The 15,000-nt window shown below is 44.8% G+C and overlaps 1 protein-coding gene across 8 annotated transcripts in view; it reads left to right on the top strand.

Annotated features, from left to right (window-relative positions):
* Positions 1-15,000, top strand: part of OTOF (otoferlin) — a 127,419-nt gene that overhangs the window by 49,507 nt on the left and 62,912 nt on the right. For all 8 annotated transcript variants that reach the window (XM_067471951.1, XM_067471991.1, XM_067472055.1 and 5 more), the window contains exons 9-15: positions 2,480-2,666; positions 5,067-5,253; positions 8,679-8,902; positions 9,000-9,108; positions 11,039-11,225; positions 13,446-13,566; positions 14,050-14,150. In XM_067471951.1, the coding sequence (XP_067328052.1) occupies positions 2,480-2,666; positions 5,067-5,253; positions 8,679-8,902; positions 9,000-9,108; positions 11,039-11,225; positions 13,446-13,566; positions 14,050-14,150 (1,116 nt within the window). The remainder of the gene's footprint in view (positions 1-2,479; positions 2,667-5,066; positions 5,254-8,678; positions 8,903-8,999; positions 9,109-11,038; positions 11,226-13,445; positions 13,567-14,049; positions 14,151-15,000) is intronic.

The following is a 15,000-nucleotide window of genomic DNA, read 5'->3' as shown; positions in this document are numbered from 1 at the left end:
CTGTTAGAAGTAGGAAAAAGGGTTTATATATCTGTGGAAGGATCAGGGTGGGACAAAGGACTCTTGTCTGCTGGAGCTAGGTGTAAATGTTTCAACTGACCACCTTGATTAGCATATAATGGCCTGACAGTGCCTGGAGCAAACTTTTGTTAAGAAGTGATTAGATGTCCTTGATTGTTTCCTCTCTGTTGTTGTGCTGTTGTATTTTTTTAATACCGGTAGCCAGATTTTGTTCATTTTCATGGTTTCCTCCTTTAAATTGAGATTATCCCCATGCTTGTGTATTTCAATGGCTTCTTTGTGTAGTCTGACATGGTGGGTGTGAGAGTGCTCCAGGATTTCTGTGTTCTCAGATAAAATGCTGTGTCCAGGTTGGTTCCTCAGGTGCTCTGCTATGGCTGACTTCTCTGGTTAAAGTAGTTAGAGTACCAGTATTTAAAAAACTCTAAATTTACAGCAGCACAACAACAGAGAGGAAACAAACAAGGACATCTAATCACCTCTCAACAAAAGTTTCCTCTAGGCACTTTCAGGCCATTATATGCTAATCAAGGTGGTCAGTTGAAACATTCACCCCTAGCTCCAGCAGACAAGAGTCCTTTGTCCCACCCTGCTCATTCCACAGATATATAAACCCTTTTTCCTAGTTCCAACAGACCTCACTACCTTTGAGGATGTTTGCCATAGATGCAGGCGAAACATCAGGAGAGAATGCCTCTAGACCATAGCCATATAGCTCGAAAAAACCTACAACAACCCAGTGATTCCGGCCATGAAAGCCTTCGACAATACAAAGATTATTATTATTATCTGCCAGGAAGTAGCAATCAATAGTGAAAGGACCAAGGTAGTGACTTCTCCAGCTGACCCCTGTTTGGATATCAACCATCACACCAATGACTTAAATCAAGAAATAGTTTTCTAAGATCTACAGATACTTGCAGGAACACCTCAGCAATCAAGAGTCCAAAAGTGGCAGGCTCAAACCCAGCACCTTAAACCATCTTGCAGTCCTCATGGACAACAAGTTAAACATGAGCCAACAATGTGATGTGGCGGCAAAAAAAGCCAATGGGATTTTGGCCTGCATCAAGAGGAGCCTAGTGTCTAGATCTAAGGAAGCAATGCTACCCCTCTATTCTGCTTTGGTTAGACCACACCTGGAATATTGTGTCCAATTCTGGGCACCACAATTCAAGAGAAATATTGACAAGCTGGAATGTGTCCAGAGGAGAGCGACTCAAATGATAAAGGGTCTGGAGAACAAGCCCTATGAGGAGCGGCTTAGGGAACTGGGCATGTTTAGCCTGAAGAAGAGAAGGCTGAGAGGAGATATGATAGCCATGTATAAATATGTGAGAGGAAGCCACAGGGAGGAGGAGGGAGCAAGCTTGTTTTCTGCTTCCTTGGAGACTAGGACGCGGAACAATGGCTTCAAACTACAAGAGAGGAGATTCCATCTGAACATTAGGAAGAACTTCCTGACTGAGAGAGCCATTCAGCAGTGGAACTCTCTGCCCCAGAGTGTGGTGGAGGCTCCTTCTTTGGAAGCTTTTAAGCAGAGGCTGGATGGCCATCTGTCAGGGGTGATTTGAATGCAATATTGCTGCTTCTTGGCAGAATGGGGTTGGACTGGATGGCCCAGGAGGTCTCTTCCAACTCTTTGATTCTAGGATTCTATGATTCTAGTGTAGATGTTAAACATTGATCGAGCAACCATGCTTCCTTGAGGCAGACCTCCTTACTTACTTACTTAGGCGATCCCTCGTTGGCCAAGTAGGATAGTTTTCGAGGATCAGTATTCTGGTGCATCTGTAGGTGACTGTGGAGCCCTCTTCTTGATCTGCATCTTCTCCTGCAGTGAGGGCATTGGTTTCCAGGTGGAAGGCGGTCCCGGTCGGGGTTGGCTTGATGCACCTTCCTCTTGGCACGTTTCTCTCTTGTTCCAGGAGTTGCATGTGACGTCTGTAGACAGTCCACATTTCTCAGGCATATAGTGGGGTTGGGAGGACAATAGCTTTATAAGCAAATGAGAGACTCCCTCCTGGGCACACAGAAGACAGGCAACTTGGAAGGCGCTGAACCGACTGCGCTCTGGCACCACGAGATGCAGAGCCAACCTTAAGAAATGGGGCCAGAAAGTGAAGTCCACGACATGCGAGTGTGGAGAAGAGCAAACCTCCGACCATCTCCTACAATGCAGCCAGAGCCCTGCCACATGCACCATGGAGGACCTCCTTGCGGCAACACCAGAAGCACTCAAAGTGGCCAGCTTCTGGTCAAATGACATTTAATAGAATGTGATAGAATTCCAAGTTTGCAAACTTTGTTTTCTTAAAAAAAATACAATGCAACTGTTTGGTTTGCTCCTAACATGATAAATAAATAAATAAACGGCTGCTCTAGTGGTGCCAAGCCACTTCCATCCCGCAGTGTAGATGCACCTTAAGACACGCCTTCCTTTTTTCCCCCCCTCCAGGAACCTTCTTCTCCCCGACGGAGTCCCTCCGGAGCGGCAGTGGGCCCGCTTCTACATCAAGATCTATCGGGCGGAGGGCCTTCCGCGCATGAACACCAGCATCATGGCCAACGTCAAGAAGGCGCTCATCGGGGAGAACAAAGACCTGGTGGACCCCTACGTCCAGGTTGCTTTTGCCGGACAGAAGGTACGAGATCCCGTTTCACATCTGCCAGATAACCAGCCAATAATAAATCTCTACTATGCAAGTCCCAGAAGTCACTAGAGCAGGCATGGGCCAACTTTGGCCTTCCAGGTGTTTTGGACTTCAACTCCCACAATTCCTAACAGCCGGTAGGCTGTTAGGAATTGTGGAAGTTGAAGTCCACAACACTGGGAAGGCCAAAGTTGTCCCATGTTTGCATTAGAGACAGGAGATCTCCATTATAGTGAGTTTTTTGATCATATAAAGACACTGTGCGTTTACAGAATGGGAGCTCCACGTATTACTCTCCAAATAAGAAGCATGTTTTCCATACAGAAAGGAGCATCTGAGCATTGTTCTCCATTTTCACATTAACAGAATCCATGTGGGACTCAGGAAAGTTGGGGAACGTGTTGTTTTATATTGTTGTTGCTGTTGCTGTGTTCAAAGAATTCAGTTGACCCTCAGTATCCACGGATTCTGCATCCATGGAGCCATCATCGTTGACTTGAAAATTCCTTGATTTTGCCTATCTCTGTATTTATCTATCTATCTATACGCATACATACACGCATATACGAGGGTTGAATGAAAAGTAATGCCTCCACCTTCGTAACTCCTCAACAATTCTGGGCACCACAATTCAAGAGAGATATTGACAAGCTGGAATGTGTCCATAGGAGGGCGACTAAAATGATCAAGGGTCTGGAGAACAAGCCCTATGAGGAGCGGCTTAAGGAACTGGGCATGTTTAGCCTGAGGAAGAGAAGGCTGAGAGGAGATATGATAGCCATGTATAAATATGTGAGAGGAAGCCACAGGGAGGAGGAGGGAGCAAGCTTGTTTTCTGCTTCCTTGGAGACAAGGACGCGGAACAATGGCTTCAAACTGCAGGAGAGGAGATTCCATCTGAACATTAGGAAGAACTCCCTGACTGTGAGAGCCGTTCAGCAGTGGAACTCTCTGCCCCGGAGTGTGGTGGGGGCTCCTTCTTTGGAGGCTTTTAAGCAGAGGCTGGATGGCCATTTGTCAGGGGTGATTTGAATGCAATATTCCTGCTTCTTGGCAGGGGGTTGGACTGGATGGCCCATGAGGTCTCTTCCAACTCTTTGATTCTATGATTCTATGATTCAACAGATGGCATTATGCGGCGGGTACTGGCTTGTTCAGTAGACTCTCCTCTACAGTGCCATTTTGGCGGGAAGCCTTAGCATTGAATGGTTGTGTTGTTAAAGTGCAAAGTATGGAATCCTGCGCAGACGGTCAGTCAATGCAACTTAAGCAACGTGCAGTCATTGAATTCTTGAGAGCAGGTGTCACCCCAAAGGAGATTCATCAGAGAATGCAAGCTCTTTATGGGGATTGTGTTGATGTGAATACTGTGCATCATTAGGCAAGAAAGTTTAAATATGTTGAGGTGGGAACATCTGATTTGAGTGACAAACAAAGAGTTGGGCGTCCTGTGATGGCAGCCACCGAGTTTCACAAGCAAAAGGTTGACAGATTGATTCAGGACAATGGTTGTATCACTCAGAGAGAAATTTCAAGCATAATCGGCCTTTCACAAGAATGTGTGAGTCACATTATTGCTTTGCTTGGCTGTCAGAAGATCTGTGCACGATGAGTACCCAGGATGCTGATGCCTGAAGTGAAAGCGCACAAACTTGAAACTTCAGAGACTGGATCTCACCACCGTACGGCATCCTCCATACAGTCCATATTTAGCATCGTCTGACTTCCATCTGTTCCCGATAATGAAAGAAGATCTTCGGGGACCTCATGATGCTTCTGATGAAGGCATTGAGAGAACAGTGAGGCGGTGGTTGCAGAAACAGTGTCGACTTCTTCTGTGACGGCTTCAGAAAACTTGTTCATTGTTGGCAGAAATGTATCCACTTGTCTGGTGATTATGTGGAAAAGTAAATAGTGGTAGTTAAAGAGCACATTCTAAGGATTATTTCTGTGTTTAGTTTATTAAAATATTCCCATCCAAATCCAAGTAACGAATGTGGAGGCATTATTTTTCATTCAACCCTCGTATGTATGCATATATTACTAGGCCACTGTGCATAATGAGATTTGAGCATCCATGGATTTTGATACCCACTGAGGGTCCTGCAACCAAACCCCAGTGGATACCGAGGGTCTGTCGTATATCCACAATCCTTGAAAAGTATACCATTCAAAATGACTTTTTTGGATGAAAATATTTAAAGATATTCATTCTGACTTATGGGAATCCCATTTATGAAGGCTTATGCTGTCCACTTTGATGAATGACCGGACCAATGTGTAGGAAATCATTAACTATTTCAGGGTCGTCATTGCCCACTTTATAAATGCGTATAAATTGGTCTTAATATCCAGCTTTCACCCTTTTTCTGCCATGCGTTTCCCTCTTAGGGCAAAACGTCTGTCCAGAAGAGCAGCTATGAGCCCTACTGGAACGAACAGATCGTCATCACTGAGATGTTCCCCCCGCTCTGCAAGCGCATCAAGGTCCAGATCCGCGATTCTGACAAGGTCAACGATGTGGCCATCGGGACCCACTTCATCGACCTCCGGAAGATCTCCAACGAAGGAGACAAAGGTGAGTCCGGAGGGAAGGGAACGAATGGCCTTTGCTTCCTCTGAGGCTGAGAGAGTGTCACCTTGTGGGTTGATGAGGAATGGATGGTGGTTGCTGGAGGGAGTCGTTGGAGAATTGCTGCTGGTGTAGAGAGAGAGAGAATCTGTAAAGTTTGCATATCTTTTATATGCAGTACCTACTTATTCAATAATGGAATTTATACCATAAATTCCCATGTTCTTGAAATACAGCCAGTAAAAAGATACCAAATAAAAAAACAAAACAAGTTAAAACCATAAATATTAGCAAAGGCTGTGAAAAACTTATTTAGGTTCTTTGGGTTTTTTCGGGCTATAGAGCCATGTTCTAGAGGCATTTCTCCTGACGTTTCGCCTGCATCTATGGCAAGCATCCTCAGAGGTTGTGAGGTCTGTTGGAAGTAGGAAAAATGGGTTTATATATCTGTGGAATGGCTGGGGTGGGGCAAGGAGCTCTTCCCTGCTGCAGTTAGGTGTGAATGTTTAGTTGATCACCTTCATTAGCATTTGAAGGCCTGCCTGAGCCTGGGAAAATCTGTTGCTGGGAGGTGTTAATCTGTGCCTGGTTTTTTCCTCTCTGTTGTTTTGCTGTTATAATTTTAGAGTTTTTTAATACTGGTAGCCAGATTTTGTTCATTTTCATGGTCTCTTCCTTTCTGTTGAAATTGTCCACATGCTTCTTGTGGATTTCAATGGCTTCTCTGTGTAGCCTGACATGGTGGTTGTTGGAGTGGTCCAGCATTTCTGTGTTCTCAAATAATATGCTGTGTCCAGGCTGGTTCATCAGGTGCTCTGCTATGGCTGACTTCTCTGGTTGAAGGAGTCTGCAGTGCCTTTCATGTTCCTTGATGTGTGTGTTGGGCAATGCTGCTGCGTCCCTATAGGGACCACCAAACACAGCGCCCAGACATGCATCAAGGAACATGAAAGGCACTGCAGACTAACTCAACCAGAGAAATCAGCCATAGCAGAACACCTGATGAACCAGCCTGGACACAGCATATTATTTGAGAACACAGAAATGCTGGACCACACCAACAACCACCATGTCAGTCTACACAGAGAAGCCACTGAAATCCACAAGCATGTGGACAATTTCAACAGAAAGGAAGAGACCATGAAAATGAACAAAATCTGGCTACCAGTATTAAAAAACTCTAAAATTATAACAGCTAAACAACAGAGAGGAAAAAACCAGGCACAGATTAACACCTCCCAGCAACAGATTTTCCCAGGCTCAGGCAGGCCTTCAAATGCTAATGAAGGTGCTCAACTAAACATTCACACCTAACTGCAGCAGGGGTGAGCTCCTTGCCCCACCCCAGCCAGTCCACAGATATATAAACCCATTGTCCTAATTCCAACAGACCTCACTACCTCTGAGGATGCTTGCCATAGATGCACGCGAAACGTCAGGAGAAATGCCTCTAGAACATGGCTCTATAGCCCGAAAAAACCCACAAGAACCTAGTGATTCCAGCCATGAAAGCCTTCGACAATACAAAAACTTATTTATTTACTTCTGTGGCACCTCAGATTAAGCTTCACCTTGCTCTCAAACACCACCAGACCACGGCTGTAAGAATTATGGTTTATTGTAAGGTTTTCAAAAGAAGGCAAAGGTTAAGTCAGTACAAAGTTCCAAAGTTCAGTAAAATGCACGGTACAGTTCCAGAAATCCTTCAGAGAAAAGCAAGATAATCAAGAGTCATGAAGCAGGAAGCACAAACCCTGGGCCAAACAACTTAGTCCAAAAGCAACACGAAGAAACACAGGCTCCAAGACTCCTGTCTCCCAATGCAGGAACATGAAGCTGCTAGCATAAAGCTATGTTGAAACTGACAGCTGTGAATCGCCAGTGAAAGCCCTAAATACTTTTACACATCGAAACAATCTACTTTCCCACTGCTCCCTTGACCCGTCGCTGACCTAACTTGGCAGCGATCCGCGAGCTCCTTCTCATAGTTTCGTTATCCCTTTGAAGCAGCACCTGGGCCTCTTCCTTATCATCTGCATTCCTGTCCTGTGAGAACTGCTTCTCCAACTCTACTGCAGGCTGAGAAAATTGTGGCTGAGAAAACTGAAACCCATCAGGCTGCTCCGGAAACCCATCAGGCTGCTCCTGAAACCCATCAGGCTGCTCAGGGGACTGTTGAACCACAACAACTTCTTTATTTATGGCCTTTTCAAGAACATAGGAACAAAAATCAAGGGCTGTTCACCTGAATTGCTCTCACAAAGGATTGTACCAGCAGGAACCACTTTAAAAGACCTCATTCCCTCCCATAACATCGTTTCTCACACACTTGCTTTTCTTCTCCTTATATCTAAACACTTGGGGAAAGCGAGTCTGTCTTTTTTGCATAATGCCAAATGTCTTGACCTAGACAAACATTCATCTTCCACATTTTTTCAACCTGCACTTCTGGAAGGTTCTCATGAGAACTGATATCACTTTCTCCAGTCTTGCAGGAACTGCCAGGAGATTCTAAAACAACTCTCTCCAGGCCACTTCTATCCTCCTCTGGGCTCGCTGAATCTAGCCCATCATCCTTTTGACGCCTGGCTCGAGAGCAGTACGTGTGAAAAAGATCTTGGAGTCCTCGTGGACAACAAGTTAAACATGAGCCAACAATGTGATGTGGCGGCAAAAAAAGCCAATGGGATTTTGGCCTGCATCAATAGGAGCATAGTGTCTAGATCTAAGGAAGTAATGCTACCCCTCTATTGCTTTGGTTAGACCACATCTGGAATATTGTGTCCAATTCTGGGCACCACAATTCAAGAGAGATATTGACAAGCTGGAATGTGTCCAGAGGAGGGCGACTAAAATGATCAAGGGTCTGGAGAACAAGCCCTATGAGGAGCGGCTTAGGGAACTGGGCATGTTTAGCCTGAAGAAGAGAAGGCTGAGAGGAGATATGATAGCCATGTATAAATATGTTAGAGGAAGCCACAGGGAGGAGGGAGCAAGCTTGTTTTCTACTTCCTTGGAGACTAGGACGCAATGGAACAATGGCTTCAAACTACAAGAGAGGAGATTCCATCTGAACATTAGGAAGAACTTCCTTACTGTGAGAGCCGTTCAGCAGTGGAACTCTCTGCCCCGGAGTGTGGTGGAGGCTCCTTCTTTGGAAGCTTTTAAGCAGAGGCTGGATGGCCATTTGTCAGGGGTGATTTGAATGCAATATTCCTGCTTCTTGGCAGAATGGGGTTGGACTGGATGGCCCATGAGGTCTCTTCCAACTCTTTGATTCTATGATTCTATGATTCCTCATTTTCTGAGCACTCAGAATCTGACCAGGCTACAAAAGTAGCATTGGGCCATCACACTGCACTTATCACCCGTTGAATCAGTAAGTTGCGGTGTGTTTCAGCTTCTTTCTCTCGGTCCTCCATCTCTTTCAGGCTTCCTCCCCACCTTCGGTCCGGCCTGGGTAAACATGTACGGCTCCACACGCAACTACACCCTGATGGACGAGCACCAGGACCTGAACGAGGGGCTCGGGGAAGGGGTCTCCTTCCGGGCCCGGCTGCTCCTCGGCTTGTCAGTGGAGATATTGGATACCAGCAACCCGGAACTAACCAGCTCCACCGAGGTGCAGGTAGAGATGGCCACTCCGGTCTCCGATGTAAGTGTCCGCTTGGTCTTGCAAGCAGCCTCAAGGTTGGGTTTAAGCTTCCCCCATATCTATGATTATGTAAATACAATGCTTGGGTTTCTTGCAGAACTGCACTGGCAAGATGGAGGAGTTCTTCCTCTTTGGGTCCTTGCTGGAGGCCACCATGATTGACCGGAAGAATGGAGACAAACCGATCAACTTTGAGGTCACAATCGGTTGGTATCAAGGCGTTGGGCATGTGTTTGTATCCTAATGAATATACAGGGGCCTACCATCTATTTCTAGGGGTTGCTCCATTGAAAACTCTGCCTTGAATGCCTCCATAGAGGAAAGAATTAAAGGAAGCATGGGTCAACTTCAGCCCTCCCTCCAGGTGTTTTGGACTTCAACTCCAACAATTCCTAACTGTTAGGAATTGTGGGAGTTGTAGTCCAAAACACCTGGACGGAGGGCCGAAGTTGGCCCATGCCTGCATTAAAGGCATAGGAGCCCTTTCTAGTTTTCAATCTGCCAATCCTAAGAAACAAATTTCTGGTCTGACATCAGAAGTGTAATGTCAGGTTTTCGCCTGACATTAAGTCCAGTTGTGTCCAACTCAGGAGGTTGGTGCTCATCTCCATTTCTAAGCCAAAGAGCCAGCATTGTCTGTAGACACCTCCAAGGTCATGTGGGTGGCTGGCATGACTGCATGGGGTGCCGTTACCTTCCCGACAGAGCGGTACCTATTGATCTACTCACATTTGCATGTTTTCGAACTGCTAGTTGGCAGAAGCTGGGGCTAACAGCGGGAGCTCACCCCAGTCCCCAGATTCAAACTGGTGACCTTTTGGTCAGCAAGTTCAGCAGCTCAGCAGTTTAACCCACTGTGCCACGAGGGGCTATAAACACACACACACACACACACACACTCTTTTATATTGTATATATCACTTTAATTGTTAGTCGCTTTGGGTCTTCCTTTAAGAGAGGTAAAATGGGATAGAAATAATAATAATAATAATAATAATAATAATAATAATAATAATAATAATAATAATAATATTTGTTGTGTCAGGAGCGACTTGATTCTGGTGTGAGAGAATTGGCTGTCTGCAAGGACGTTGCCCAGGGGACACCCGGATGATTGGATGTTTTTATCATCCTTGTGGGAGGCTTCTCTCATGTCCCTGCATGAGGAGCTGGAGCTGATAGAGGGAGCTCATCCGCCTCTCCCCAGATTCGAATCTGCGACCTGTCTGTCTTCAGTCCTGCCAGCACAGGGGTTTAGCCCACTGCGCCACTGGGGGCTCCAATAATAATAATAATAATAATAATAATAATAATAATAATAATTTCTTACCCAACTCTCCTCTAAGCAAATATGAGTTAATTTTGGCCCTTTGACCCTTGGAAAGAAGCGAAAAGCAGACTACCAAATAAATTTCCAAAAATAGCAGGAATTGGGAAACACCTCTGCTCAGAAACCTATTTCGAAAGGCATTTTGGGGGTGTAGGGATGCTTTGTGGCTTATTTAGAAAGCAGAAGAAGTAAATACGGGAGCCCTTACAAAGGGAGAGGTATGTCCCAATATGCATCTACATGGTCAAAACTATGCAGTTTGGAATTGCTTTAATTGATATGGCTCAATTCTATGGAAATGTGGGAGGTGTTGTACAAGAAGGTCTTCATTCTTCTCTGCCAAATAGCATGGATACCTCACCAAACTACAAATCCCAGAATTCTATAGCTTTGAGCCATGGCGAGGGAGGAGATTCCATCTGAACATGAGGAAGAACTTCCTGACTGTGAGAGCCGTTCAGCAGTGGAACTCTCTGCCCTGGAGTGTGGTGGAGGCTCCTCCTTTGGAAGCTTTTAAGCAGAGGCTGGATGGCCATCTGTCAGGGGTGATTTGAATGCAATATTCCTTCTTCTTGGCAGAATGGGGTTGGACTGGATGGCCCATGAGGTCTCTTCCAACTCTTTGATTCTATGATTCTATGATTCTATGGCAGTTAAAGTGGTCTCAAACTGCATTCGTTCTGCAACCTAGAAGAACAGGTAACTCCTTAACAGTTTGGATTCAAATCCAGAACGGATTCACTCCATGTCGAGTTGGGGATATTCAGGCTATTTTTGGACCCAGACCCCACTTTCCTTTTCCCAAGGCAATTATGGCAACGAGATTGATGGGATGTCGAAGCCCGTCATCAAGAAGAAGAAAGAAGGCGGAGGAGACGGCAACGAAGAGGAATCGGAGCTGCTCCAGAATGAGAGCGAAGAAGAAGGAGGCGACGAGGGAGAATTCATCTCCGTGTCGGTCACTCCACCCATGAAGCCTTTGGTCACCGACAGGTAAGTGAGCTCAGCCAGAGCTGTGATTATGCAAATAAAGGTGGACAACAAGGGGGAGGAAGAAGAGAGGAGAGCAAGACACTTTGGGAAAATCTCCATTCTTCTGCCTTTCCTGCCTACAATTATTTCCAAAGTTTGGAGAAACTTTCTGTCTAGGAATAGTTCCCAGAAATATCCCATCCAGTTAGGAAAGCCTAGTTTAGGGAGTCAAAGTGGAGTTGCGTCACTGATCACAGTTTGAATCCCTACTCTACCATAAAACCTGAGTCACACTCTTTCAACCTCAGAAGAAGACAAAGGCAAGCCTGTGAATACCTTTGTCAAGGAAACCCCACAGTAGATTCACCTGAAGATTGCCAATAGTCAGAAATGACTTGAAGGTTCGCAATGTGACTTAGGGATGGACTTTGGTAGTTGCTGGGTCTTCCTATCCCTAAAACTATTGTATGGCACCCTGGCAGGTTTCTTCCAACTTTTAAGGTCCTACTGGTTGAAAAAACAAAGTTGGGGAGAGGTCATAGCTATCAAAGGTGAGATAGGTACACAATTTAGTTTTCCCCTTCCTCAATCACACCCTCCCTAAATACGCTGTGCACCGGACAGATTGTCTCAGAGGCAAGCTATAAAAATAAACCCATACATTGTAGAGTCCTTATCAGTTGTTAACAGAGTTTTACTGTCCAGCCTGACCTTGTGCTATTCACTGTTTAATTGATATGGCTCAATGGCATATGCAGAGATATGCTCACAACGCAGATATCAGCAACAGATGTACAGCGAGAAGCAAGAGAATTATGGCAAAAGAGAGAGAGCACATGCTTCCTGACCTCTTTTATACCCATTACTTGGTTGTCATCAACCAGGGACAAAAGTGAATGATGCAGCTCTCATAATGATTGCCACATGGTCATGACTCAGCTTCTTTAACATGTCCTTCAGTTCCACATGATCACCCACTTAAATACCACGTGTCCATTAGAACTGTATTTTCCAACAGTATTAGACATCCACATGTCCATTAGAACTGTATTTTCCAACAGTATTACACAACCACGTGCCCATTAGAACTGTATTTTCCAACAGTATTACACATCCACATGTCCATTAGAACTGTATTTTCCAACAGTGTTACACAACCACATGTCCATTAGAACTGTATTTTCCAACAGTATTACACAACCACGTGTCCATTAGAACTGTATTTTCCAACAGTGTTATACAACCACATGTCCATTAGAACTGTATTTTCCAACAGTATTACACGTCCACATGTCCATTAGAACTGTATTTTCCAACAGTATTACACATCCACATGTCCATTAGAACTGTATTTTCCAACAGTATTACACATCCACATGTCCATTAGAACTGTATTTTCCAACAGTGTTACACATCCACGTGTCCATTAGAACTGTATTTTCCAACAGTATTACACAACCACATGTCCATTAGAACTGTATTTTCCAAGAGTATTACACAACCACATGTCCATTAGAACTGTATTTTCCAACAGTATTGCACATCCATATGTCCATTCGAACTGTATTTTCCAACAGTATTACACAACCACATGTCCATTAGAACTGTATTTTCCAACAGTGTTACACATCCACATGTCCATTAGAACTGTATTTTCCAACAGTATTACGCAACCACGTGTCGATTAGAACTGAATTTTCCAACAGTATTTCACAACCATATGTCCATTCGAACTGTATTTTCCAACAGTATTACACATCCACATGTCCATTAGAACTGTATTTTCCAACAGTTTTACACAACCACATGTCAATTAAAACTGTATTTTCCAACAATATTACACAACCACATGTCCATAAGAACTGAATTTTCCAACAGTATTACACATCCACATGTCCATTAGAACTGTATTTTCCAACAGTATTAACAACCACATGTCCATTAGAACTGTATTTTCCAACAGTATTACACATCCACATGTCCATTAGAACTGTATTTTCCAACAGTGTTACACAACCACATGTCCATTAGAACTGTATTTTCCAACAGTATTACACATCCACATGTCCATTAGAACTGAATTTTCCAACGGTATTGCACAACCACATGTCCATTAGAACTGTATTTTCCAACAGTGTTTCACAACAGGGTTACAGCCAGTGCATTATCTATCTAACAATAGCATGGCTGGGGGGTGGGGCTACATTCCCTCAAGGTGCCATTTCCCTCCTGCCCTTCCAGGAACTACTTCCACCTGCCGTATTTCGACAAGAAGCCCTGCATTTACATGAAGAGTTGGTGGCAGGACCAGAGGCGGCGGCTCTACAACTCCAACATCATGGACAAAATTGCAGACAAATTGGTGAGTGTCTTGGCCCAAGTAGACTGCAAGCAGAATGTGTCATGCGGCAGCTGAAAAAGCCAATGCGATTCTAGGCTGCAACAATAGCAGGATAGTGTCCAGATCAGGCATGGACAGACTTGGGCTCTCCAGGTATTTTGGACTTTAACTCCCACAGTTCCTAAAATCTGGTAGGCTATTACGAATTGTGGAAGTCCAAAACACCCGGAGGACCAAAGTTTGACCATTTCTGATTTAGACATTGTTAATTCTGGAATTATGAGGATTGGTTTATTTCATAACTATGTAGCGGATCGAACTGAACACAGATCAACCTTTTCTATGCCATATTCAGCCATTGCAAGGACTCTAAAGCCCATCTACCTCTTGGAGGAGGCAAGCAGTGGTGCAACCCAAGTACTCTTTTGAATGATCCTCCCAGATAGTTGACCCGGGTCTCCTGCTTTTGGCTTTCTCTACTGAATGTTGTTTATGGCCTTTTAGGAAGAAGGCCTCAACGATGTTCATGAGATGATCAAGACGGAGAAGCCCCATCCAGAACGGCGCCTGCGAGGGGTTCTGGAGGAACTGAGCAGCAGTTGCCTGTGAGTTGGGAACACTTTGGTTGGAGGAAGGATCCATTGCCCAGAAGGTGGAAAGGGCTCTGAGTTCAGGTTTCCCTCCCGTAGAACCAAATGTAAGGTTGGAATTAGCATGTTAAAATATAATGGCTAGAATCTACTCGCTACTCCAAATGTGCGTAAAGAGAGTCAGATTGGCGTAGCATTTTGAACCTTGAACTGGTAGTCTGGAGACACACAGTTCGAATCTCTGCTTGGCCATTCAAACCCATTGGGTGTGTTGTGTGCCAGGACTCACCTGGTAACAAGGGCCAAGACTATGTGTACTTGAAAGGAAAACTAAAGCCTTGAGTCTTTCAAAGGTCTGGTCAACAAAACCGAATTGCAACGCACAGCTTGAGTAACACAAATCAAGGTCAAGAGTCCAGCGAATGCAGTCAAGCCAAGTACTACTTAGCCAGTTTATTATTATTTATTTATTAGGAGCATTTCTATCCCGTCCTTCTCACCTCCGAAGAGGGACTCAGGGCGGCTACCAACAGGCACCCTTCAGTGCCGAACAATAAAAACAAAATATACATTTAGCATACATTAAAACAATTATAAACACATTAAAACAGTTCGCTATTTCACATGATCTTCCAAATCAATCCATTGTCATCAGCTAAAAATAGCCCATTAAAACAATCTATTCTGTCAAAGCTTGATCCCATAACCAGGATTTGTGCTTCTTCCAGAAGGTCATGAGGGAGGGGGCAGATCTGATCTCATTAGGGAGGGAGTTCCACAGCCAAGGGGCCACCACCAAGAAGGGCCTGTCTCTCATTCCCACCAAACATGACTGTGATGGTGGTTGGACCGAGGGCAGGGCCTC

Source organism: Anolis sagrei, chromosome 1 (assembly GCF_037176765.1).
Source record: "Anolis sagrei isolate rAnoSag1 chromosome 1, rAnoSag1.mat, whole genome shotgun sequence".
Classification (NCBI taxonomy): Eukaryota; Metazoa; Chordata; class Lepidosauria; order Squamata; family Dactyloidae; genus Anolis; species Anolis sagrei.
This window is presented reverse-complemented; position numbering and strand designations above follow the sequence as displayed.